Here is a 25910-nt window from a genome sequence, read left to right as displayed (position 1 = left end):
TGTGTGCATACATCATCCCCTTGACCACCTTCTGCCGTTCCTTAAACTTCACACGGCTCCACAGCAGGGACGTTTCCTTCTTCAGCTCTAAGTAGTTAAACAACTGTAAATATTTTTAAACATTGGGAGTTTCAGTTTAAAGGTTTGGGAAAATAACATCAAGTTGCCTTATATTTTACAGGCATTGGTCCCACTAGGAATTGGTGTCGCCACAGGAGAGCAGGTAAATGACATCTCCTTGGGGACAGTACACACTGGCCAGCCACTGAGGACACTGGCATACATTAGGTTACATCACCTGTGTTATTTTGAGTTTGGAAGGTTTCTTTTTCTTTTTTTTTTAATGCTTGTTTACTTGGAGCGAACATGAGTCGGGGAGGGGCAGAGAGAGAGAGACAGAGAGAGAGAGAGGAACCCAACCAGGCTCCATGCTCAGCACAGAGCCTGATGTGGGGCTGGATCCCACGACCATGAGATCATGACCTGAGCCGAAATCAAGAGTCAGACACTTAATCAACTGAGCCACCCAGGTGCCCCCGAGTTGGGGAGTTTTAATTTCAGAAATCGGGATATTTTACAGCACATCAGTAGAGCCTGGAGTCAGATACAGTCAAAAGTTTGTCTCTTTTCCCACAATTTATATGACTAAGGCCATTTATCTTCTTCAAAGTATCTAATCAAAATTCACAAGGCAGCAATTTAAAGCTGCTCATGCAAGGGCATAAGATGCACTGTATGGTTTTAAGAAAGCCAGCTTCCAAACGGAGTAAACATTATTGCGTTCACTCTTTGTGCTTATAAAACGAAGCACAAATGCCTGCCAAAACCTGCGGCAGTCCACCCACGAGCAGAGCAGTGTGAAGGAACAGATTCTCAGTTTTCCCAGCAAAAGGAGCAATGCTGTTTAGCCGTGTTTTTTGTCGTCCAAACCACCTGCTCATCGCCATCACCATATTTCATCCTGATGTTTGCTTCACTTCCCACTTGCCAGTCACTATGACAGCATTTCCTTAATAGATGTCAAGCTGATGTGACTTTAGCATGACCGTGGTGTGACCATTCCACTAACGGACTTATAAAGCAGTGAGCAGCGAGGTCCCCGGCTTGTATTATCAGGGCTTGCTTCACGCGGGTGAAAACAAAGACTAGATACAGTCCAAGCTTCCAGAGGCCGCTGAGGAGTGACTTGGAATTGGCGCATTGCCAGGTGTAGATACCCTAATGGCCAAAGCTGACTCTTCTAATTAGTTTTATTTTAAACGGTTTTTTTTTTTAATGTTTATTTATTTTGGAGGGAGTGCAAGCGGTGGAGGGACAGAGAAAGGGGACAGAGGGTCCGAAACAGGCTGTGCGCTGACAGGCTGACCACAGTGAGCCTGATGTGGGGCTCAAACTCACGAACCGCAAGATCATGACCTGAGCTGAAGTTGGACGCTCAACGACTGAGCCACCCAGGTGCCCCATTCTGTTGGTTTTATTTTAATTCTATTTCCAGTGCCACAATAGAGTCATATTTAAGCAGCTTCTCCAAGCGAAAGCCCTGCAGTTTCTCCAGATTGACAGCTGCAGGCTGGGAAGTGTCAATGAAAACCTCTCAGTGTTGCTGATGGCCAAAAAGTTTGAAAGTAAGGGCACCCTGGAGCTGCGCACCAAACCTCCATTTCCTGCCCACCACACACCCGTGGGGCCCTCTGTAGGGACTCTTTTCGGTTTAATCAAGGGCTCTTTGACGATTTTTATCCTGGAGTTTCATCCCTGTATATTAATGAATGACATAATCACCTGTGGGCAATGAGAAAACCTGGAGGTTCTCTTTCATCCCCACCCCCACCCTACCTGGCATTAAGTAAAAATCTGTCTTTATTGTAGTTCCCGTTTGCCCCCATGCTGGTGGAGTTGGCCTCTGTGAATTGGTACAGCACCTGATTATATTTGACTTCATATCAGTTTCTGCAAGCCTTAAAAACAGGTCAGTAACGTGGAGTTAGCTTCAGAAGTGTCCCTCGGTCCAGGCCAGACCTTTTAAAATTCTGCTCTGGCGACCAGAGGCGCTAAGAACTCTGTCCATTGCCACATCCTATAACTCAAAGGCCAAGTTGGTTTTGCTTCCTCTTCTTCACATGCAGCCATTAAACTGGAGCCCCAGCAGTGGACAGAGCTCTTTTTCTTTCATGGGGGTGGGGTTTTGGTAGCTGCCTTTGTTTTCTAAGTATGTGATGGGTGGGTGGGTGGGGGTTGCAACCAGGTGGAAACCAGAACCCCTTCCTTTTTAAAGCCTTGCTTTCATCGTGTGTGTATTCTCTGCTTCTGTACAATCTCCTGGTCTCAACGCTGTAGTCTTCTGTAATCTGGCTGCATCTGGTTCCATCTTGTTTCTCAACACATCCCAGGTGAACTTTAAGACAGTCTTCTGATCATCTGCACACATACGGCTTTACTATGCATTTCTTTCCTCTTGGAATTAAATGTGGAATCGCCGAAAGATCACTAGAGGTGATCTTTATATGGCAGAAGCATAGAAAACTTGCATGGGAATGGTAAACACCAAATGCAGGACCATGAGAGAGAAATGGGATCCGTGAGGGTTTAGACTGGGCTTCAGTGATATAGTACCTGTCTCAAGTCAGGTGGTGAGTAGACAGATGCTGCCTTTTATGTCTGAAATATTTTGTTAGATAAGAAGTGAACATTCCTGGGCTATTCTGCTTTTGCCCCTATCATTTCTGTTCTGAGGGTGGGACCAAGGGGAGGTCAACCTTGAAAGGTCCTGCCAATCTGGAGGGCCGAGAGGAGGAGGGCGAGCCCCGAGAACAGTGCGCTGCGACCACCCAGGAGTGGGCAGAAGTGCCTGGTGCCACCCTCCTGAAGCACACCTCGCTGCTGGGATGCTGCTGTGCATGCAGAGCAGCCAGCCGCAAGGCGCAGGCGCAGCTCAGCACCCCTGCTTTACGACTGTGTGGAACACCCGTTCCCTGCTCATCCTTCAAGGCCAGAACATCCTCTCCCATGGGGCTGGTTCTTCATCTGTAGCCTGTTCTTTGTAGATTACACATAGTGCATATTCTAGTCGGTAACTTAGTCTCTGTGTCCACTGAAACCATGAGGCCCTGTCTCACCAGGTCCTTTGTGAATTCCCAGCACCGGGCACACGGGCTGCCTGTCATGGCTGTTCATTAACCTGTGGCTAAAGCAAGGTGGCAGAGATAGGTTACTTGCCCCAAGTCACAAAACTAGAAGGTAGCTGACCTCAAATCTGAACACAGACCAGTCTGGTAGTAAAACCTGTGCTCTTCTTCTAAATCGTGTGTAGCTGGATGGGATCTCATTTGGTGATTTTAGTCTATTCATCTAACTTTTGGCTAAAGGCACTGAAATAATCCCAGATACTTATAGAGTCTAAACTGATGGGAGTAATAAAACCTTTACAGATCTTTCTTGGCTGAAGATGGCTTAACATTCTGACAAACCCAGCATAACATATTGATTACTAATATATAGTAATAGATTGTTATCAATTATTGATAAATATTAACATTAAAAATACATTTAAAAATGCATTTAATACACCTAACCTACTGAACATCATAGATTAGGCTAGCTTACCTTGAACATGCTCAGAACACCTGTATCAGCCTAAAGTTGGACAAAATCATCTGACACAAAGCCTATATTGTAATGAAGTGTTGAATAGCTCATGCAGTTTATTGAATACTGTGCTGAAAGTGTTAGAGAGGTTATATGGGTACAAACGGTTGTCAGTATACTGGTTGTTGACCCTCATGATGGCGTGGCTGACTGGGGTATGCTGTGCCACAGCCCAGCATCATGACAGAGGATCGTGTCACACATCACGAACCCAGGAAAAGATCCAAACTCAAAATTTGAAATACAGTTCTCCTGAACACGTATGGTTTTTGCACCATCGTGAAGTCAAAAAAATCTTAAGTCAGACCATCCTAAGTCAGGGACCATCCGTAGTTACAAGAGACTTTTGGTACCCATATGAGGAAACTTCAACCAAGCCCTCATATTACTTTATTTTGCAGATGGGAAGGACCTGAGGCAGAGGTTGAAAGATTTGCATAGAAACCTGTGCCAGATCAAGTCCACCCTTTCTTTAGTGGTACTCACCCCTTTGCTTGGACAGTTAGTACCACATAAATGATCTAACGCAAGGCATTATTGCCCCAATCTGATTCCTTCCTCCTAGGATGTGCGAATATGTCGACCACCTGCATGAACATTTCAGGTATCCAGTGACAATCAAGAAGGCTTCCTACATGCCTCCTAAGGTGAGCTCGGCCAGAGAGGCCTCCCTGAGGAAGCACTGCCAGCCCCTGGTAGACTTGTTCTTGTGGGTTAGACCCTGGAGCACAAAGCCTTAGAGTTTATTTTCAGTATCTAAAAATTACAAATGGCTCCTTAGTTAGCAATATCAAATTCCCAAGGCCCAAAGGTCAGGAGTTGAGGGTGAAACTGCTCCGACAAGGCTTCTCTAATGCAGGACTTTCTTCCCGACACCAGCTGAGACCTTAAAATGCATTTCTTGTGCAAAAACAAACCAACCAAAAGAACAAAAAACAAACATGGCACCACCTGGAGGTTAGTGAACTGAAACGTTGAGACTGTGGTTGTGTTATCTGGACCATTAATCTTCACCATGTCCAAGACATTGGGGTTCGTTTTCAGCAACAAGAGATTGAATTGTCAAAGGAAGTGTGATTAGTTTAATCCTGAGAAGCAGCCAGTAGTGTGTTCCTCATTTCAAACAATCTGAAAACAGCATCTCTACAGGCAGCAGAAATACATAAGTGAGTTTTGTTCTGGGTGGTTATTAACACTACTCTATTTTTTGTCTTTGATAGGATGCTGGTTATTCAACAGAAATGAAGGAGGAATCTGTAAAGAAACACCAATATCCAGATGGTGAAGTCTGGAAGAAACTTCTTGCTGCTCAAAATAATTAAATGTTCAGCCCCAATACTCTTTCCTTTTTCAAGCGAAAAGGCTTAAAACTTTTTGGGTATGGTTTTACAAAAACAGGGGGGGAAAATCACCCTAGTGATCAAAACAAATTCAGCTGAAAGTCCTGTTAACCTCAGGAATCAGCTCAGTCATCATTATTACTTGATTCTTTTAGCAAATAAACACATATTCTCCTTATTAATCCTTAAACAAATTTAGATTTAACTCAAAATCCAGAAAGATGTTCTTACAAAATTTCTGTCAAGTGCTGGTACCTAAACATTAAACTGCACTTTGAAAATAAGGTTATTTAATTGTTGGAACAATGCCTTATTCTATCTAACATCTGTCAGAAATTAGCAGGGTAAAAAAATAGTCCTGCAGTGCCATGTGTGTGTCACAAAGGTAACTGGTGTGTAACAAAGGTAAAAGGATTTCACAGATAAGCCCCGGAGTGGTTTAGCATTTCTATTCTTGCTCAGTCTAAATCTATCAGTAGAGGATTCACACGATACTGAAACTATGGCAGCAGTAATGAGCATAAAAATGGCATTTCAGGGGCGCCTGGGTGGCGCAGTCGGTTAAGCGTCCGACTTCAGCCAGGTCACGATCTCGCGGTCCGGGAGTTCGAGCCCCGCATCGGGCTCTGGGCTGATGGCTCAGAGCCTGGAGCCTGTTTCCGATTCTGTGTCTCCCTCTCTCTCTGCCCCTCCCCCGTTCATGCTCTGTCTCTCTCTGTCCCAAAAATAAATAAACGTTGAAAAAAAAAATTAAAAAAAAAAATGGCATTTCATGTATTATTTTTCCATAACCCTTAAGTAAACCTTTATCCTAAATGGTCATTAAATGCTAATGATAAAATGCAGCCAGAATTAGATGAACTGCAGAAAAACAAGGCAAAATACAGTCTAGTCAGCATTTCTAAAATATACTAACCCTCTAAGCAGGATCCAAACGAGAATACAGCATATGTTTATTTAGGAGGGTTCAGTTAAATCTATTTTATGCAAGCAGTGAGCAGAATGGCAATACAGAATAAAAAAAAATTAAAAAACAAAACACCAGATGAATGCACAACACTCCTTTATTATAGCAATATATAAAGCAAGTAACTTTAAATGTTCATAACTACAACTGTACATTATCATGCATGCTGGTGTTATTCAGCTTGCTCAAATCTGGGGGAATAGTTTTCATGTAATTGAAATGCACTGAGCTTCATAAAAATGTGGGATTGAAATGCAGGTACACATTTTAAGAGCATATAAATTTTTACTCTCCTTACTTTATCCCTAATCTTGGCAGTTTCACACATCCCCAGGGAGTTAACCAAACTCAAGGTCGTTTGTTAGTAAGAGAACTGTTGGCCAGTGGCAACATTCTCAAAAGCTAATCAAGTGTAACTGCCGGTCACCAATAGACTTCTGACCTAGTTCGTTCTTTCTTTAAGGTGAAACACCTTTCATCCGGGCATTGAGTCTAATCCCTCAAGAATCCGTATCTTTCCGGTATCTCCCTTAAAAGCATTTTAAACAGCCATTTCCATTTTAATAGTGGGGTGAGGATTGTACCCCTCAATCTGAAAGTCTTCAGCCTTGAAGTCATCAATTGTCTCAACTTTTCGAAGGATTCTGAGCTTTGGGAAAGGCCTTGGTTCTCGCTGGAGCTAAAAATAATAGGAAATCGTTATTTTGCCATTATCGGTGCAAGCTGCTTTAATTCTGAGACAAGTACACAGTATTTTATCAACAAAATATTATTTCATAGGACTGTAATAGTATGGACACCTGTCCCTGCTTATGCAACACTACTGGAATATAACTGATCCTCTCCCACAAGTGGGGACTGAAGGATATTATGTGGAATCACATCGGGTGGAGCCTTGTGGCTCATCTCATAATTGGCTGTTCTTGGTAAATTTATTAAGGACAGGATGCAATCTTTTACTTTCAAATCCGTAACTACTCAGAAGTTACAGTGCTCAGTATGGGAGTATGAGTCCCCAAATCCGTATCCCAACTGTCCTTGGCAGTGAGGGCAATGTAAGATGTGACATCTGACAACAGAAAGGGATGCAAGCTGGTGTTCCTGGCATGAACAGATGGTGGCACTGAGGGCAGGCACACGGGTTACAACCTCACGTTATTCTGTCCAGACTGGAGCAGACAGCCAGAGAGGCAACTGGGTAAACCCTGAAGTTACCCTCTAAACAAAAGCAGCTAAACTCCCTCAAAGGAGGAACTTTCAAAACCTGGATCTCACCTGGAAGGGGCCAAAAGGGTTTCGGTTCAAAATTTTTTTTCTTGGGGATCATTAAGCATTGGACTTATTTAATTTTATTTTCTTAGAGCACGTGTGGATGCAGGAGAGGGGCAGAGAGAGGGAGGAAGAATCCCTAGCAGGCTCCATGCCCCGCGCAGAGCCCCACTGAGGGCTCAATCCCATGACCATGAGATTACAACCTGAGCCGAAATCAAGAGTCAGATATTCAGCCAACCAAGCCACCCGGGTGCCCCTAGACAACTCATTTTTTAATTGCCATTTAAAATCATTTGTTGGCTGCTATAACTCAGGATTTGAACAGACTTTTGAAAGTTAATACCTAAGTATGGTATTTCATATGACGGGAAAACATCTGCATTTAAATTTTCCTTCAAGTAAAAATATGAGTTGAAAATGCTACCTCTGGGAAGGTCCCAAACCCACTGGTCCAAATATGGGCTCTCCCTCTCTGGTCCCGCTATCTAGTACCTCCCAGCACTGTTAAGTGTCTGTGGGTGCTAAAATGTGTCCGCCTTGTCCCTGCCCACCACCATCCCTAAGCTGAAGCCCTGTAGTTGGAACAGTCCATCTTATCTGCCACAGCACAGAGCAGAAGGGCTGTTATATGAGGGATGTTCTAGACGGCAGCCTTTTATCAAGAGAGGTTACCAAACTCCAAAGCATGACCGGTATCATTCTTACCTGCATTTTTAGCGGTTCAATGTGATTCAGGTAAATATGCGCATCTCCCAAAGTATGTATGAAGTCACCTGGCTAAATCGCACAGGAGCAAGCAAAATGGTAAATGTTTTTAGTTTCAATTCCTTTAAAACACATCATTTGAAAGCATATTACGTACACTATGCAGACATTCCAAGGCTTTTTAGAAAAGAATTTCACCAGTGTAGCTTTTGAGAAAAGGTGGTATTCATAAGAGTTGTCTTATATTATAAACTATATAAACCTGCTTGTTTATACAGACCACAAAGACAGGAAAGCTCCATGGGAAGCTGCAAGGTGAGCAAGTTCATTTCTTAATTACCTAGAGCACATTTTAAAAGTAATCAGACACTGAATACTCTGCAATTAATTTTTCCACGTTGAAGAATCTAAGAGCTCAGTGCTTTAGGCTGGTAGCAATCATTCCTTCCAGAGAGCAGCTCACCTTCAGGCCTGTGATGTGTGCGATCATGTAGGTGAGCAGGGAGTAGCTGGCGATGTTGAAGGGTACACCCAGGCCCATGTCTCCTGACCTCTGATACAGCTGGCAGGACAGTTCACCGTTCACCACGTAGAACTGGCAAAGAGCATGGCACGGAGGCAGGGCCATCAGAGGAAGATCTGAGGAGCCAGCACAAAGGAAAATGAGGAGTTGGTGGTTTTAAAGAATGCAGCTATACACAGAGTAAAACAGAGAAACAGAAGACAACTCACATGGGGGAGATCATGAGAAAAAGCCACTGGGCCAGTGACCCCACCCCCCATGACCCACACCTCCCCCTATGTCAAGAGCAGACCATTCCAATCCTGAGGATGGAACAACGCCTACGGTGACCCATCCATCAACAGAAGACTTCTGCAGATGTCCATTTACAACTGAAGCAACACTCTTTGATCCAAGCGGAAATTACTTGTGCTACCTTCATGGCACCAAACTACAAGTACAGGAGGAATTCATTCATTTACAAGGACCACAGGTGTGCATCTCAGGCACACCCTCCTGTATTCAAAGTCTCTATTATAAAACCAAATATCTGACTCTGGGTAATATTTATTACATCTTGGTCAGTTTAATTTTATAATATAACTGTTAAAATGTTAACAGCCAGGTGGCAGGGACATGAAACTTCATCTGCCCCAATTTAAACTGTTAAAATCCTTGGTGTATTTTTATAGGTAATTTAAAGCCCTCTTTGGAGTAAGAATAAGTATAAATACACACATTAAAATCATCTGCATCCAACCCCATCATCTGAAGGTGAAAATGGGGCCAAGTGTGACCTGCCCAGGGTCATATCAGCCATGCAGCTGAGGGTGGTGGTTCCCAGGATCCAGCCTCCTCTCGGTAGCCTCCATGCAAAGCTACATGGCTTCCCTTTGGGCTAATGTTACAGTTAGGACACAAGACAATAATTGGGATGCTTCCAACCTTTTGGATTCCAACCACACAGGATGATTCTTCTGTCATCGGGGTTGGTTTTGATTGTGTCAATCACCTTTTGCAGTTGATCTACTCCTTGACCTGAATAATCTGTAGAATCGTCAAAAAAGAGAAGACATGTCCACATATCAATCACAGGATCTTATGAGATGACCTTAGAGGCCATCCACCACTGTCCTACCACAGCCCCCCTGTGGCCACACTACAAGGTATCTAATCCACTCTACAAATTGCTTAGCTCTCGTGGGGTGATGTTGAGTTCAGGGCTCCTAGGTCTATTCTCTGGAGCCATAACAAAGTCTATTTTCTTTTCTATGAGTCTTTTTTAAATATTCGGTCTGTCATGGTGCAACCCCTCCCCTTCCTAACCTTCTCCAATCCCAGCAATCGGTTTCTTCCAGTGGTCCCACGGACTGTCTCTATACCCATCAACCATTCTTGTCACACTTTACTGCTGTGGAACATACTAACAAAAGACTGTGGGTGGATTCCCCTCTGTGATCTAGCATTATTTACATCTAAAATTAAAATTTAGCAGCCAAACCCCTGCTGATCCATAAACATCAGGAAACCTCTTTAACTATTACACCACCTTGTACTTTTCTCCCATTCCTGGTCTCTGGACTTTAATTCCTTGCCTTCTTCCTGAAATGGAACTGGAAGCTGAAAAGTCTGAGGAATGTGGAGCTTTATATTCACTCTGGTTAAACTTCCACTTATTGGTGTTAGACTAGGTTCTGGTCTAGCAGCTCTTAATTTTGGAGAGAAGAAAGTTCTGTCACAATCACAGCTTCAGAAAAAGTAATAACAAAGATTAAAAAGGGGCGCCTAGGTGGCTCCGTTGGTTGAGCATCTGACTCTGGCTCAGGTTATGATCTCACGGTTAGTGGGTTCGAGCCCCACATTGGGCTCTGTGCTGACAGCTCAGAGCCTGGAGCCTGCTTTGGATTCTGTGTCTCCCTCTCTCTGTTCCTTCCCCTGCTCACATACTCTCTCTCAAAAATAAATAAAAGATTAAAAAAAAAAAAAAAGATGCACCATGATGGCACAGTTCTAGATTTTGGTTGTGGTACTTACATAAATCTACAGGTGCTGTCAGTGGTTTCTGTCCAGCTAGCAAACTATTACTTCCTATGTATGTGTACACACACACACACACACCCTGAGGAGGTAGGCATTTGCTTTTGCAACGCCTGGCCTATGGACAAGCAGGACAGGGTCAAAGGACTGGGGCAGGTGGTGCCACCAAATGACTGAGGAAGGTCACCATCCAGGAGTAAGATGTTTCATCTTCTTGTCTACCCCAGGAGGGCAGGGAGAAGAGGGTAACCCAACAACTGCTATTACATAAGCTCCACCTAAAGGGTGCTGGGTGGCTCAGTATCAAAAAGGGAGATCAAGCCACCACAAGGCGATCCTTGTTCTTTTTGTCCCCCAGATGAACTCCTACCTTATTCCCCAACACAGCAACCAACTGACCAACCAGCAGACCAACTATCTGCTAGCGAAACAAGCTACAGAAAGTACCAAGCACCCAATAAAAACTAACAACCAAGAGTGTTGACCTCACAAGGTCAAAGTTCTATATATATCAGCTCCTCAGACTGGCTTCTTACAACCCCAACTTCACTAGAAACAATGGAGCAAACTCATGCTATACCAGATGCTCAGGAAATTAAGGCTTTGCTCTGTTTTCTCACCTGAATCCTTATCTTTGTATTCTGCCCCAAAATGCCTCCACTGAAAGCCATAAACTGGGCCTAAATCCCCTTCTTCTCTGTTGGAGAATCCTAGGCTGTCCAAGAAGTTTCGGGACCCATTGGCATCCCAGATTTTCACTCCCTTGGATGACAGTTCCTTAGCGTTTGTAGATCCCTGGAAGAGACAGGACAACAGAGAAGGCATCCAAGTGAACTGAGCCATAAGGAGTTGATAGCCCAAGAGCTTCCCACCAATTAGGCCTCTGGCCCGTGCTAACACACCAGGGACAGGCACTCACACGTCCTGCACAGCTGGACATCCCATCTTTAAAGGCCAGTCCCAGCTGACTTTTTGAGGGCCTCTAGGGCAGTTTTCTGGTATCACTTCCAGGACAGGTGATTCTTGGAATTATTACCCTTTCAAATCTTTTCTCCTATTCTTCTCAACTAAATGTTCTAGATTAAACACCTCCAAATCCTTTCATTATTCCCACCTCGCCTAACAGTCTTGTGCTTTTTAACAAAATGTGTGTCTAAGTGTGATCCCCCAAAATGCACTTAATGCCTCACCTGCAGTCTGTTCAGTGTATCTTAGACCTGGTTGGTACATAGGCTATTTCACTAATTGGTGTAATCGGTATCAGCTTTTCTTGCAAATCTATCATCCACATTATATGTGCCACTGTCGAGTTATGTTTACCCCAACCTATATATGCAGTTAAGGTGGTGTTTTGTTTTTTCCCAAGTACGAGCCCATGTTTATTTCTTATATTTAAACTCATCAGATGTGGCCCATATCATCCTAACCTATGTCCTGATTGTGCCTCCAGGTCACAGACAGATCTCAACGGCCTCTGGGTAGGACATGCTGTAATGGGGACAAACAAGGCTGTGGTGCCACACACACACACCGGGGCTCTGTGCCTGCCCTCCACGACCCTTCTCTGACAGCTCCCTGACCCCCTGGCCTTGCTATCTCCATCCACATAAGAGCTCAGTATTCCCCACACACAGTAGTGTGAGGGTAGAGGACACAAAGTGCTCAGTGCACCACAGATCCTAACTTCAGCACAGACCCCGTCTCTCCATCCTGCCCACGGATGCCAGCAGCAGTGCAGGTTCATTCTGACTCCTGTGTTTCATCCAGTCACTCAGGGAGCAACTCTATCAGAGGGGAGCCTGACACGTTCCTGGTAAAGGGTTCTTAGAATCCTGAATTCACGCTAAATTAAAACAAGTGACTGCATTTATTTCTGAGCATCTCGTTTCCTCCCTTCTGTTTTTGTTTATACTTTTTCCACCTCCAAGACGTCATTTTTCTATCTTTCCCATATTGCTTCAAATGTCTCCCTTTTATATCCATTCAGACTGGGCACTAGATGGTTTATAAATGTCATCTTCTGAGATTTCTGATGACGTGCCTGGAACTAGACACTCATTGTCAGCTGAGAGAAGACAACATGGAAGAAAATGCCTCGAGAATATAGAACTAAGCAGGGGCCCCTGGGTGGCTCAGTCGGTTAAGCATCTGACCTCGGCTCAGAGGTCATGATCTCACAATTCGTGGGTTCGAGCCCCGCATCGGGCTCTGTGCTGACAGCTCAGAGCCTGGAGCCTGCTTTGGATTCTGTGTGTATGTGTGTGTGTGTCTGCCCTTTCCCCGCTTGTGCTCTGTCTCTCAAAAATAAATAAATGTTAAAAAAAATTTTAAAAATTTAAAAAAAGAACATGGAACTAAGGAAGACTGGATTGGATCGAATTCTAAACCCTTTCTAAAATGCAGTAGGAAGTCTTGAGTTTGGTTTGGCCCAAGATCATACAAGCCACACAGAGTGCTCTGTAGAAGGGATCCCGGTTTCTACACAGCCCAGAACTGAGCCCATCTCCTCAGGCACCCTCTAACCAGCACTGGCCAGAATATTACCAGCCTGGACCAGGAGACAGAGCAAGAGGAAGCTGTCCATCATCACAGCACCTTAGCCCTTACCCAAGGTACCTACCTGGCTCTTCAGAAGAGGTATAGCTTGTTACTCAAGAGATCATTCTAGCTTATACAAATATGAGAACATGGTTGGGATCCATATTCAGTGATCAATCTATGTTGAGTATCTACTATATGGCAGGCTATGTTCTAGGCCCAGGGGATAAAAAGTGAACAGGAAAAAACAAATTCTCTGCCCTCATGGAGCTTCTAATACATTTTACTTGTTCATTTGTTGTCTACTTTCCCCCTTCCAGGGGGGAAAGGGGAGGACACACATCATACATCAGCTGATGATGTTTCTCTGCAGAAAAAACAAAGGAGGGTAGGAGGAGGGTGTGTGTATGTCGGGGAGGGAGAGGGGGATAATCAGTCTTAGATGGGAAGGTTAGGGAAGGCCCACTGAGCAGAGACTTGAAGGAGGTGAGGGAGTGAGTCATGCTGCATGTAGGGGAAGGCTCCAGGGAACAGGACTGGCAAGTTCCAGAGCCCTAGGTGGCAATGTTCTGATGTGCTCAAAGTTTAGTAAAGAGGCCAGGTGGGTGGAGCAGAGTGAGCAGCAAGCCAGCTGAAGCCAGAGCTGGGACAGGGGCCCCTGGCTCTTACTGTGTGAAATGGGAGCCACTAAGGGCTATAGGTGAAGAATGACATGATTTGACTTTTTAAAGGATCTCGCTGGTGCTGGGTTGAGAACAGACTGTTGATTCCCAATAGCAGCAGCTTCTTTACCTTGATAAACCACAGCAACTCCTCCAAAACACCCTTCCAGAATACACGCTTGGTTGTCAGTAGAGGAAATTCATCTGAAAAACAGTTTGCCAGATAATTTCAAGATGGGAAAACAGAAGACACCATCCAACTTTCTCTGTAAAGGAAAACTGCCCCAGGACACAGGCCTTTGAGTGACCACAGGAGCAAGCAGGAAACTTTGACTCTAGTCACGTGGGTACCCCAGACCAGGGTGGAGCTCACAGGATACAGCGAAGTCAGTGACCCAATTCAGAGGAGACTGCCCTCCTGAATCCCTTGACCACCACAGGAATTCCACACTGAGATGGAACACTGTCCAGGCAGGATGCCCATGTGGACAGGGAAAGAACTACATCCACTTGCCAGCTAGTGTGAATCCTTCAGAGAAGTGTGAAGACAACACACAAAATGTGCCCTAGGACAAAGGCTGAAGGCTCCCAGGGCTATTCCGTGATTATCCTGCCAGGGAAAACTTACTCAGGTCCAGGAGACAGTAGATATCACAATGGCCAAAGCTAAAGAATAGTTATTAATTATCTGCAAAGCAAATTAACCTCTATTATTTAAGTGTACCAAAAATAATAACTGTTTAAACACTTGATATGCATGACAAAACAACCTTGTTTGAAGCATCCTTAAGATCACCATTTTATAGGCACCAGGAGGGAATGTACAAGCTTGCATCAAGCAACAGATCAAAATATAAAAGCTTATCTCTAAATGTGGTACCTATTCAGTTCATCTTATCAATTGTATAGTTGCTATACATGTAAAAAGGACAGATTTTTTTTCAAGTACTTTTATCGGTACTGCCTACTGAGCACGATTTCCTCCATTTTAAGTATAGGAGGAAGCTGAAGGAACTTGCAGAAGGGCTGGAGTAAAAGCTAGGTCTTTGGGTCACTGGAGGCCACTGTGCGGAGCGGCAGGAGGGTGGATTCCTCTGCCACTGCAGCCTGGGTATTTTCCAGTATCTAAAATGGGTGTGGGGTTAAGTGTGGGTCCTCCCCTGCCCACCACAGTCCTTCACTAATAGTAGGTCTCCCTACTTAAAACCATCTCCATACCCGTGTCAAGGATACCTGTCTTGTGCCCACCCCCACCCCACCCCTTTGTCCCCTGAAAGCCTGACTCTAACAACCCCCAAGAGACACTTCCCAGGGGCCATCCTGTTTTGAAGGAAAACAGGAATAAGAACTTCTACTCGAACTCTTCGCTTTCCTGTTTCAACGTTTAAGAGGAAAGCTGGTTCGTTAGGACCAGACCGGAAAAATGGTCAGGAACCACAAGTTCCCGCCCAGCTTCTGTATTCACTCTCTACTCCGGCCGCCTTTGACCCGCCCATATTCCTTCGCTCCAATTTTTTAAAACTGCAAAACCAAAGGGCCAACACAGGGGGTGGGGGCGGGGAGGGTAGAAAGGAGGAGTCAAAAAGGGCAACCTCTAAGCCAAGTCCGTGGTCAAGCCCAGGCAAATCCTCTCCCATTTTCTGGTATGAAGTCAGCACTACCAGCCCGTGTCCGCTCTGGGGCAGAGAGCGTGACCGGGATGCGCAGGCCTTGGCGCCAAAGGACGTGGTTTTATCTCCCAATTCTGTCACTCCCGTCCGCGTGACTTTACGCAAATCATTTCTCTAACCCGAACCTCAGTTTTGGCGTCTGCAAAGCACGGGGGTTAAGGAGCTCACAGGATCGAGGTTAGGACTAAAGGCTGGTGGCGGGACCCAGCCTCTCCCGGGCGCTCCTCCAGAGGCCGCTCGGAGCCCACCCGTGCGCACGCCCACTCGCCCGGCGCGCGCAGCGGTCACCTCTCAGGCTGTAGCGCGCCTGCATGCCAAACACCGACAGCGTGCCGGTGCCGGTGCGGTCATCCTTCTGGAACCCGCAGCGCAGGATGTGCTCCACCTGCCCCAGGTACTGCAGCTCCCCGTGGGGTGGCGGCTGCGGCTGCGGCTGCGGCTGCGGTTCGGCGCCCCGCTTCTGCTCGGCGGGCTGCGCCGGCGGGCGCTGCAGCTCGGAGCCGGGAGCGGGCATGGCGCGGGCGCAGGCTGCGGGGTCTAAGACGCAGACGGCGGCGAGCAGCGCGCAACTGGCTAGTAGGTCCAGACCGTTCTGCGCGCTTTTTTTCCCGCCGCCGCTGCGGTGACTCCGCCCCTTCCTGCCTCGTGACGTTGGCCGGCCCTGGGGCTCCCGGCGTCCCACGGGCGCGCCGAGCCACAAGTTGCCCAGAGCGCGCGCTCTGGGAAACGTGCCAGAAACCTGAAGCTGTGGTGTTTAGCGCCTTTAAATGCTAACAACCTAAGTACCGTATCTTGGTGCATTGGCTGAAAAAGGCCACTTTGGTTAGAAAGTTTCGCGTTCACCGCGCCGTTTATTTTTATTAAAAAAAAAATTTAAGGGGCGCCTGGGTGGCGCAGTCGGTTAAGCGTCCGACTTCAGCCAGGTCACTATCTCGCGGTCCGTGAGTTCGAGCCCCGCGTCAGGCTCTGGGCTGATGGCTCAGAGCCTGGAGCCTGTTTCCGATTCTGTGTCTCCCTCTCTCTCTGCCCCTCCCCCGTTCATGCTCTGTCTCTCTCTGTCCCAAAAATAAATAAATAAATAAATAAATTTAAAATTAACATTTATTTAGTTTTTGAGAGTCAGAGAGAGACTGAGCACGAGCAGGGGAGGTGCAGAGAGAAGGAGACACAGAATCGGAAGCAGGCTCCAGGCTCTGAACTGTCAGCACAGAGCCGGATGCGGGGCTCAAACCCACGAACCGTGAGATCGTGACCCGAGGTGAAGTCATTCGCCCAACCGACTGAGCCACCCAGGAGCCCCCACCGCGCCATTTAATACTAAGAGGAGCCTGGAACAGTCCTCACGTATTCATGAAATCAAAAACAAACAAAACCCTGTTATTTGACCAGGCTGTCAGGCGCTGTGCCTTCCCGTTTTTCCCTATCCTCACCGAAGGCCAGTAGCTGGAGGAAGTGGAATAGGCCCATTTTTTTTACTTGATTAATGACAGCCAGCCATTCTCAAGTTTTTGACAGCAAAATTTCACTTATTGTGAAATCTTTCTAATGTAAACACTGTTGGGTAAGAGCAATTTGATAATTAGTTTAAAATGTTGGAGGGGTGCCTGGCTGGCTCAGTCAGCAGACCATGGATGGGACTCTTCATCTTAGGGTTGTGGGTTACAGCCCCATGTTGGGTGTGGAAATTACTTAAAAAGAAAATCTTTAAAAAAAATAAAATGTACTAATACATGGACATGCAATAAGCAGTCTTTAAAAAAATTTATTTATTTTTTTAATTTACATCCAGGTTAGTTAGCATATAGTGCAACAACGATTTCAGGAGTAGATTCCTTAATGCCCCTTACCCATTTAGCCGATCCCCCCTCCCATAACCCCTCCAGTAACTCTGTTTGTTCTCCATATTTAAGTCTCTTATATTTTTGTCCCCCTCCCTGTTTTTATGTTATTTTTGTTCCCATTCCCTTATGTTCATCTGTTTTGTATCTTAAAGTCCTCATATGAGTGAAGTCATACGATATTTGTCTTTCTCTAATTTCAACAAGCAGTCTTTTGAATCAACAACTGTTTTTTTTTTAGCACATAGTAGATGCTGAATGTATTTTTTGTTGCTGGGTCTTGGGTTATGAAGAGTAAGATGTTGGCACTGAATGAAACATACCAAACACTATTTCTTTCCGTTCAATAAAGCCAACTTTTTTTTTCTCCCCGGGTTATCTCAAATGTATTGGCTGTGCAAGATTCTCACATCTTTCTGCTAACATATGCCTCTCAAACTCAAGGTTAAAATTTTTGTAATTGAAACACAAGTTCTAGCAAGAGGTGAATATCTTTCATGTGCAGCTCTGCCTAATCCGCTCAGTGAAAACAATCTTGCATCCCTTTATGTGGCACAAAGCCTATAAAGAATAAATCAAATCTCAAAGACAATTTAAAAAATACCTGGCCATTTGGGTTAATTGGAAGGAGGATAATACTATGAACAGACTAAGAAGTGCTTCAGGGAACATTTCACAAGACTTCTAGCTGGAAAGTCTCTGTTCTTGCCGTTTGGTTTTATGAGTGCTCACAAAGGCCACAATAAACAGAAATGCATTGGGTTACAGAACAGCAGATATTTTAAATCTATTTCATCCATCACAGTACTAGGCTGGCCTTTCCTAGGTCTGCATAGATTCATTTTCCCCTCCTACAGCACATTCCCCACCCCATCCCATACCGATATTTGAAAAAAAAAAAATGTTTATTTATTTATTTTGAGAGACAGAGAGCAAGAGAATCCCAAGCAGGCTCTGAGCTGTCAGCATGGAGCCCGATGCAGGGCTCCATCTTTCAAACTGAGATCATGACCTGAGCTGAAATCAAGAGTAGGACACTTAACCAACTGAGCCACCCAGGTGTCCCCAACCCCAGCATAGTAATAGTTTTAAAGAGTCATCGGTCTCCTATTAGGAATGATAGCCCTCCTGTATTGTGTTGTACTATTTGGACAGGGCGGGTAGCACCAGATGCAGTGGGCATTCTTTTTGGTGGTCATTTGGGAGGAGACATGCTGGGTCAGAAAACCTTAACTCAGAAAACAGACTTCAGGCAGGAATGGGGACCCATGTTGTCTGTTCAGCTTGAGCATTGTCCTGGGTATAAGAAGCTAAGATGCCATGTGGAAGCATGTTCTGGGTGGGCCAGAACTGCAGAGTTCTTCACTGGGCAGGATCGTCCAGCATACTGCAGGGCTTTAGAATGCCTGTGGAAAGCCAACTAAACGTACATATTCCTCCAACTTCACCCCAACTGAAAAGTGTCTCCACACATTTCCAACCGCGGGGCGGATCCCAGGCAGAAAAGAGCCTAGATTTTCCAGTTGTATGTTATCCTCTGTGTTTAGTTTCCTTTTGCCAGTTTGAGCTGAGTTTATTATTCTAGCCGAGTATCAGTTATACCACAAAGAGAATCTCAAGGTAAAGAGCATAGGCTCCCCTGCCTGTGTGGAGATTCCTTTTCCACTGTGGTACTTGGAGGATCTTGGTTTGATGATAATAGAGAATGGTTCCTTTCCCAGTGGCTGCTCCATAAATGAACAATCATCATGATATGATGATGGCATAACTCAGTAAAGGGCTACTGCAGGTACAGAGAAATTACTTTATTTAATTAGTTTTAGTTTTAATTTTAATTCCAGTATAGTTAACATACCATGTTATATTAGGTTTAGGTATACAATACAGTGATTCAACAATCCAATTCATTACTCCAGCACTCATCATGATAATTGTACAGAGGAACTACTTTAGGTCCTACCACCAGGCAAGACCTCCTTGAGAGAAGGAACATTCAACCCCCACTGCATTTAGGCCAGTATGTTTCCTAGCACTTTTATCTATAAAAATAAAAAATAGGGGTAGTATGGGTGCTGAATCCTATCTTACTCTAGGAAAGAACTGTATCAATGGATACATTTAACTTATTGGGGGGAAAGCTCTTCCTTCTCATTAAGAGATCTATTTCTGTTAAATATTGTTAAATATTTATAATATATATAATTATATAGAGGGTAGAGGGAGAGAGAGAAGAGAATCTCAGGCAGGCTCCACTGTCAGCACAGAGCCCAATGCAGGGCTCAACCCCACATCCCATGACCCTGGGTTCATGACCTGAGCCAAAATCAAGAGTCAGACATTCAATTGACTGAGCCACCTAGGTACCTCTATTTTATATTTTAATGGTCATAGATATGTATATTTGTTACTTTAATCAATATACAAATAATAATTACAAATGATAACTGAGAATGAATATTTGATACCTAGATTTTTGTGCCTGGGCAGATTTTTTTTTTTTTTAAAGTAGACTCCATGCCCAGCATGGAGCCCAATGCAGGGCCTGAACTCACGACCCTGAGATCAAGACCTGAGCTGATATCTAGGGTTGGACGCTTAACCAAGTGAGCCACCCGGGTGCTCCTCTGGGCAGATTTTTGATTTTTAAAATCTAAATCGCACCTGGGTGGCTCAGTCAGTTAAGTAACTGACTCTTGATTTCGGATCAGGTCATGATCTTGCAGTTTTGTGAGTTAGAGCCCCTCATGGAGCTCTGCGCTGACAGTGCAGTCTGGGATTCTCGCTCTCTCCTCTCCCTCCCCCATGCATGCTGTCTCTGTCTCTCTCAAAATAAATAAATAAATTTGGGGCTCCTGGGTTAAGCATCTGACTTCAGCTCATATCTGAAGTCATGGTTCATGAACCATGGTTCATCTCATGGTTCGTGTGTTTGAGCCCTACACAGGGCTCATCTCCCTGTCTCTCTGCCCTGCCCCTGCTTGTGCTCTGTCTCTCTCTGAAAGAAAGGAAGGAAGGAAGGAAGGAAGGAAGGAAGGAAGGAAGGAAGAAAAAAACTTTAAAAAACCTAAAAATGCTTACATTTTATTGATCAATAAAAGATGCTTAAACATAAAAATATATTACATTAGGATAAAATTCTTTGAAAAAAGAATGAAAAACAGAGTTTAAGGAGAAAATGGAAAGAAAATTTCTCATTGTTAAAGAATAACTTGTTTGTGTATTTGTTTAAGTGGATGATTCTGGGTATCAAATTTCCATGATATTTAGATTCCATTGGATATATTTTAAAGAGAGATGAAACCATTTCATGTTTGAAATGCTAATATTTACAATACATGGGAAAATAAAATTTTGCTATTCTTTCAACTTATGTTGAAAAATCACATACAAGAGCAAGTATAACTTTTTCATGTCCCTTTTAGGAAGTTTGAGAGCAAAAACATTTGAATATTACTGGTCTGAAGAAACCTTCTTTTCTTTACACAGCAAACTCAAGAATGTTGGTATAATTAGGTAAAGAAGCAGGAAACGAACATTTTTGAGAGCCAACTGTGAGTCAGGCACTTGATAATAATATTACTTTATAATCAATGCTACCATTTATTAATGCTTATCATTATGGATTAATTCCTGTAGTTCTCACAACTATGCTATAAAACAAGAACTATTCCTTCTATTACTTTAAGGTAAAGATACTGAGGTTTAGAGACATTAAGCATCTTGCCTGAAGTCACACACCTAGGAAATACAGCAGTGGGGATTGGAATCTGGGTCAGCCTTGTCACAGAAGGTTTTTGAGACCTCTGCTTTCCACTTACCAACCCCTCTTCCTACTCCTCAGTCTACAAGTTTCCCATAGTTCATTGGCCCTTTAGAAAGGCGCTTAGAAAGTTTCCCTTTTTAACTTAATTTTTGGCACCTTGTCTGACAAATATATCAAATATGTGGTTGAAAAGGCTCTGACTTCAGTACATTAAGGAACCCAAGATTCTATCAATAGTGTCCTATCTTTTTTAATAGCCCTCACTTTTGATAGGAGAAACTTTATAGTCATCTGGAGTGAATTATTTTCAACCGGCTGCCTCTGACTCGTCTAACTTTCTCTGACAAGACTTCCCATCAAGTAGAATATCAACACTGTGTGGGAAATGCTTTAAAGGTTTTGAGTCCTCTCTTTCATTATATTCCTCTTTATAACTTGAAAGACTGACTACAAATATATTTCCAATGTAATCTTTAGTGACATATACTAGCAAATGACTCTCTGATTATTATATTGCGCCAAGGTTCAAATTATGAGGTTAAGTAAGTGACATCTTGGATTTTCCATAAAATATGTATGGCCTTGTTCAAAGAGAACCCTGTTATGGTAATTTTACAAAGAAACAATGAAGTACACTCATGCCTATAGCAACCTTATTCACAGCGGCCAAAAAGTGGAGGCAACCCAGGTGTCCATGGATGAATGAGTGAATAAACAAAAACGTGACACCCACACAAAGGAATAGTCTTCAGCCTTAAAAAGAAATTCCGACACCCGCTACAAAATGGATAAAACTTAAGGACATCATGCTAAGCAAAAAAAGCCAGTCACAAAAGGACAAAGACTGCATGATTCCACTTATGTGAGGTGCCTAGAGGAGGCAAATTCATAGACACAGAAAGTAGAATGGTGCTTGCAAGGCACTGGTAGAAGAGAGAAACGGGGAGTTAGTGTTTAATGGGTATAGAGTTTAATTTGGGGAAAGTGAAAAAAGTTCTGGTGATGGATGGGGGTGATGACTGCACAGTAATGTGAATTTACTTAATGCTACTGAACCGTACACTTAAAAATGGTTAAAATAATACAGTTTGTTTTATATATACATATATATATACATATATATACATATATACATATATATATATATATATATATATATTCACAATAAAAAAAAGTCTAGATTTCTATAAACCCCAGAGCATGGTTCTGTCTACCAAGGCCAGGGTTGTGTGGAGATCCTGGATGAAGCCATAGCCACCATGTCTGACCAGGAAGCAAAACCTTCAACTAAGGACTTGGGGGGATAAAAAGGAAGGAGAATACGTTAAACTCAAAGTCATTGGACAGGATAGCAGTGAGATTCACTTCAAAGTGAAAATGACAATGCATCTCAAGAAACTCAAAGAATCATACTGTTAACGACAGGGGGTTCGATGAATTTGCCTCAGGTTCCTCTTTGAAGGTGAGAGAATTGCGGATAATCACACTCCGAAAGAACTGGAGATGGAGGAAGAAAATGTGATTGAAGTTTATCAGGAACAAACGGGGTCATTCCAGGATTTAGATATTCTTTTTATTTTTTTCTTTGCCTCAATCCTTTTTTATTTTTAAAAATAATTCATTAGTAATGTGATGTTCAAAACGGAATTGAAAACTGACACCCCATCTCTTTAAAACATTAATTTTGAATTCTAGTGCCCATTATTCATTATCCCTTGTTTTCATTGTGCTGATTTTTGGTGATCAAACCTCAGCCCCTTTCATATTGCCCTCTCCTTTTTAAAAATTACATGTGTGCACAGAGATGCCACCTTTTCCAGGACTGTGCATTTTCAGGCTTGTGATAAATAAGATTGACCAATGCGAGTGTTCATAATGACTTTCCAGAATTCTGAAGTTCTAATGTGTGATTGCTTCACCCCTGGACTATGACCTTCAGTGGGAGATGGAAGTTTTTCAGAGAACTGAGCTGTGGAAAAATGACCTTTCCTTAAGTGGAAGTTCCTTTTAAAATGTGAGGGTCTGGCGGCACCTGGGTGGCTCAGTCGGTTGAGTGTCTGACTTTTGATTTCGGCTCAGGTCATGATCTCATGGTCATGGGATCGAGCCCTGCTTTACAAAATGGATGAAACTTAAGGACATCATGCTAAGTAAAATAAGCCAGTCATACAAGGACAAAGGCTGTATGATTCCACTTATGTGAGGTGCCTAGAGGAGGCAAATTCATAGACACAGAAAGTAGAATGATGCTTGCAAGGCGCATTTAGCACAGAGCCTGCTTGGGATTCTCTCTCCTCTCTCTGCCCCTCCTTGGCTCACGTGCAAATGGACACACGCACACTCTCTCTCTCTCAAAATAAATACATAAACAAAAAAAAATTCAGGATCTTGACCAAAAGAAGAGAAATATTAGCCTGGAGTTGAGATGACAGAGATGGTGGGAGTAATGACTAACTCCAAAGGTGGCTTCACTGAAGACAAAGCATTTTAAGATAAAAGTCTTGTTAGAAGATCCCAGGAAAGTTATAATTTTCATTAGCAGTTAATAAATTTATTCATGCAGAAGTGTATTCAACAGAAAAAAATCTATACATAAGTTACAGGTTTTTACTAAACAAAGAAATGAATTATAGATTTTTTTTCAAAAAGCCAATTATTATATTATAAATTCAAGAGCAAATTGAAAGAAGTATCCTCCGTTAATTAGAAAGTGGTGTATTTGTAGTAGAAATGATAGAACAGAGACATCTTGGCAATTTAATATTTATTTAATATACAAGGAACTACTAATGTACCATAGAATTTAGTAATATGTACATGTGATTTTTTAAAAAAGGTATTCTACTTTAAATCAATTTGAATAGCTATTAATCTGTCATTCAACGTAAAATTAATAGTACTTCATAATATAAAACTGACATGTTTTCCTGGTATTACGTTTATTACATTGTTTTATACATTTGGGATTTTCAGGTCTCAGAGGTACCTGAAGAGGTGATTCTACTTGCCAGGTGTACGATGAGTTAGGTCTTCTTACCTTTAAAAAAAAGCAGCAAGAATCAAAATATTAGTAAATAATTTTGGATAGTGTATTTTTTTCTTGGAATAAAGGTTCAGAATGTGGAATACAATAAATGCTCTTGGCTTTTGAAAAAATTAATGTATAATAAAATAATGGAAAACCATTTTTTTTTTTTAAAGAAAAGAAGAGAGAAGAGAGGGTGGGAAGGAATGAGGGGAGGGAAAAAGCACAGGAAAGGGGATAGAAGGCCAGTGGGAAAGGAAGGTGAAAAAGGAAATATATCCAGCCAAGAAGTTTCTCCTTTTCTGGAAAGTAAAGTGTCCTCTCCTCAGTTCCCAAAGGCCCCCATCTTGGGACTGGCTACATGCCACCTTGTGTCATTGTTATATGTATGTTTTGTAAACTCCCACTCCATCCCCTGCTGGATAGAGAGCTCATTTGGGAAAGAATCTTGTCAAATTCATCATTTTCTCCTCCACAGTACCTGGGTTTGTGCCTTCACTTAGTGGATGCTAAAAAGATATTGATTGTTTGACTATTATAACTTGAAAAAAAGTTCTCCAAAACTTAAAGGGACAGTCAGCAAATCCTGTAATATCAAGCTTAATTATACACTGACCTGCTAACAATGTCCCTTATGAATGATAATTTAGAATTAAAATTTAATTATTCTTTAAGATTGATCATATTACCCAAAGAGAATGTTACATGCAGTTTTTTTTTTAATTTTTTTTTAACGTTTATTTATTTTTGAGACAGAGAGAGACAGAGCATGAATGGGGGAGGGGCAGAGAGAGAGGGAGACACAGAATCGGAAGCAGGCTCCAGGCTCTGAGCTGTCAGCCCAGAGCCCGACGCGGGGCTCGAACTCATGGACCGTGAGATCGTGACCTGAGCTGAAGTCGGACGCTTAACCGACTGAGCCACCCAGGCGCCCCTTACATGCAGTTTTAATTGTGCCACTAATTTAGAAGATATTAAGCTACAACCTACTTAACCATTCTCTTGTTTTTAACCATTAAGATTGTTTTTAAATTTTTACTATTTTAAATAATTTTGCAAATACAGATTTGGAGGATGGGCAGGGGACTTTTTATTGTTATTTTTTTAAGTATGTATGTATGTATGTATGTATGTATGTATTTAGAGAGAACAAGCAGGAGAGGGGCAGAGAGAAAGGGAGAGAGAGAATCCCAAGCAGTCTCTGTGCTGCTAGCCCAACTCGGGCTTGAACTCACAAAACCAGGAGATGGTGGAGCCGAAATCAAGAGTCAGCTGTTCAACCAACTGAGCCACCCAGGTGCCCCTCAAATAGCTTTTCCAAAAGCTGTTTTCAAAAAGGCAACAACAGTTTGTGTTCCTGCTAATAACATATAAGAATTCCCATTTCATCACACTCCTATCACTATTTTGTATTTTTTAAAAAATTTACACGTTTGATAGGCATATGATGCTATCGTGTCTTAATTTTTATGTCTTTGATTACTGATGAGGTTGAACATATTTTCCAAGTATTTTAAAACTAGTTTTGAGGAACCTCCACACTGCTTTCCAGAGCGGCTGCACCAATTTGCATTCCCACCAACAGTGCAAGAGGGTTCCCGTTTCTCCACATCCTCTCCAGCATCTATAGTCTCCTGATTTGTTGAGAAACTTAACAGGAACCCATGGGGGAGGGGAAGGAAAAAAAAAAAAAAAAGGCCGTTAGAGTGGGAGAGAGCCAAAGCATAAGAGACTGTTAAAAACTGAGAACAAACTGAGGGTTGATGGGGGTGGGAGGGAGGGGCGGGTGGGTGATGGGTATTGAGGAGGGCACCTTTTGGGATGAGCACTGGGTGTTGTATGGAAACCAATTTGTCAATAAACTTCATATTAAAAAAAAAAACTAGTTTTGTTGTTTTTCTCTTTTATGAATCATCTATTCCTATCAACAAGGCATGTTTAACCTG

The 25910-nt window shown here is 43.1% G+C and overlaps 2 protein-coding genes and 1 pseudogene across 4 annotated transcripts in view; 2 read left to right on the top strand and 1 right to left on the bottom strand.

The window, feature by feature from the left end:
- ENOSF1 (enolase superfamily member 1) overlaps window positions 1-5580 on the top strand; it is a 30166-nt gene extending 24586 nt beyond the window's left edge. For all 3 annotated transcript variants that reach the window (XM_047087045.1, XM_047087044.1, XM_047087046.1), the window contains 5 exons: window positions 182-223; window positions 1496-1625; window positions 1870-1969; window positions 4211-4292; window positions 4866-5580. In XM_047087045.1, coding sequence (XP_046943001.1) covers window positions 182-223; window positions 1496-1625; window positions 1870-1969; window positions 4211-4292; window positions 4866-4967 — 456 coding nt within the window. In that variant the 3' untranslated portion in view covers window positions 4968-5580. The remainder of the gene's footprint in view (window positions 1-181; window positions 224-1495; window positions 1626-1869; window positions 1970-4210; window positions 4293-4865) is intronic.
- Window positions 5581-6031: 451 nt separating this feature from the next.
- TYMS (thymidylate synthetase) lies at window positions 6032-15935 on the bottom strand. Its single transcript, XM_047087003.1, has 7 exons — window positions 15627-15935; window positions 13799-13872; window positions 11089-11263; window positions 9377-9478; window positions 8393-8568; window positions 7930-8001; window positions 6032-6631 (listed from the first exon to the last, which is right to left on the bottom strand). Exons 1-7 carry the CDS (start codon window positions 15850-15852, stop codon window positions 6494-6496), a joined length of 963 nt encoding a protein of 320 aa, XP_046942959.1. The 5' UTR covers window positions 15853-15935; the 3' UTR covers window positions 6032-6493.
- Window positions 15936-22198: 6263 nt separating this feature from the next.
- On the top strand, window positions 22199-22505 carry LOC124517552 (small ubiquitin-related modifier 1-like; annotated as a pseudogene).
- The last annotated feature ends 3405 nt before the right edge of the window (window positions 22506-25910 follow it).

The sequence above is a fragment of the Lynx rufus genome, unplaced genomic scaffold (assembly GCF_022079265.1).
Source record: "Lynx rufus isolate CCGP_SWC_20201006 ecotype Redwood Valley unplaced genomic scaffold, mLynRuf1.p SCAF_22, whole genome shotgun sequence".
NCBI lineage: Eukaryota > Metazoa > Chordata > Mammalia > Carnivora > Felidae > Lynx > Lynx rufus.
The sequence above is the reverse complement of the archived record's forward strand: the minus strand, read 5'-3'. Positions and strand labels throughout refer to the sequence as shown.

Coding starts and splice junctions, on each gene's coding strand:
- TYMS (XM_047087003.1), bottom strand. CDS start 15,852: ATGCCCGCTCCCGGCTCCGAGCTGCAGCGCCCGCCGGCGCAGCCCGCC. Junction 9,479..11,088: donor ATACAAAGATAAGGATTCAG/GTGAGAAAACAG, acceptor ACGATTCTACAG/ATTATTCAGGTCAAGGAGTA. Junction 6,632..7,929: donor TTGAACCGCTAAAAATGCAG/GTAAGAATGATA, acceptor TATTATTTTTAG/CTCCAGCGAGAACCAAGGCC.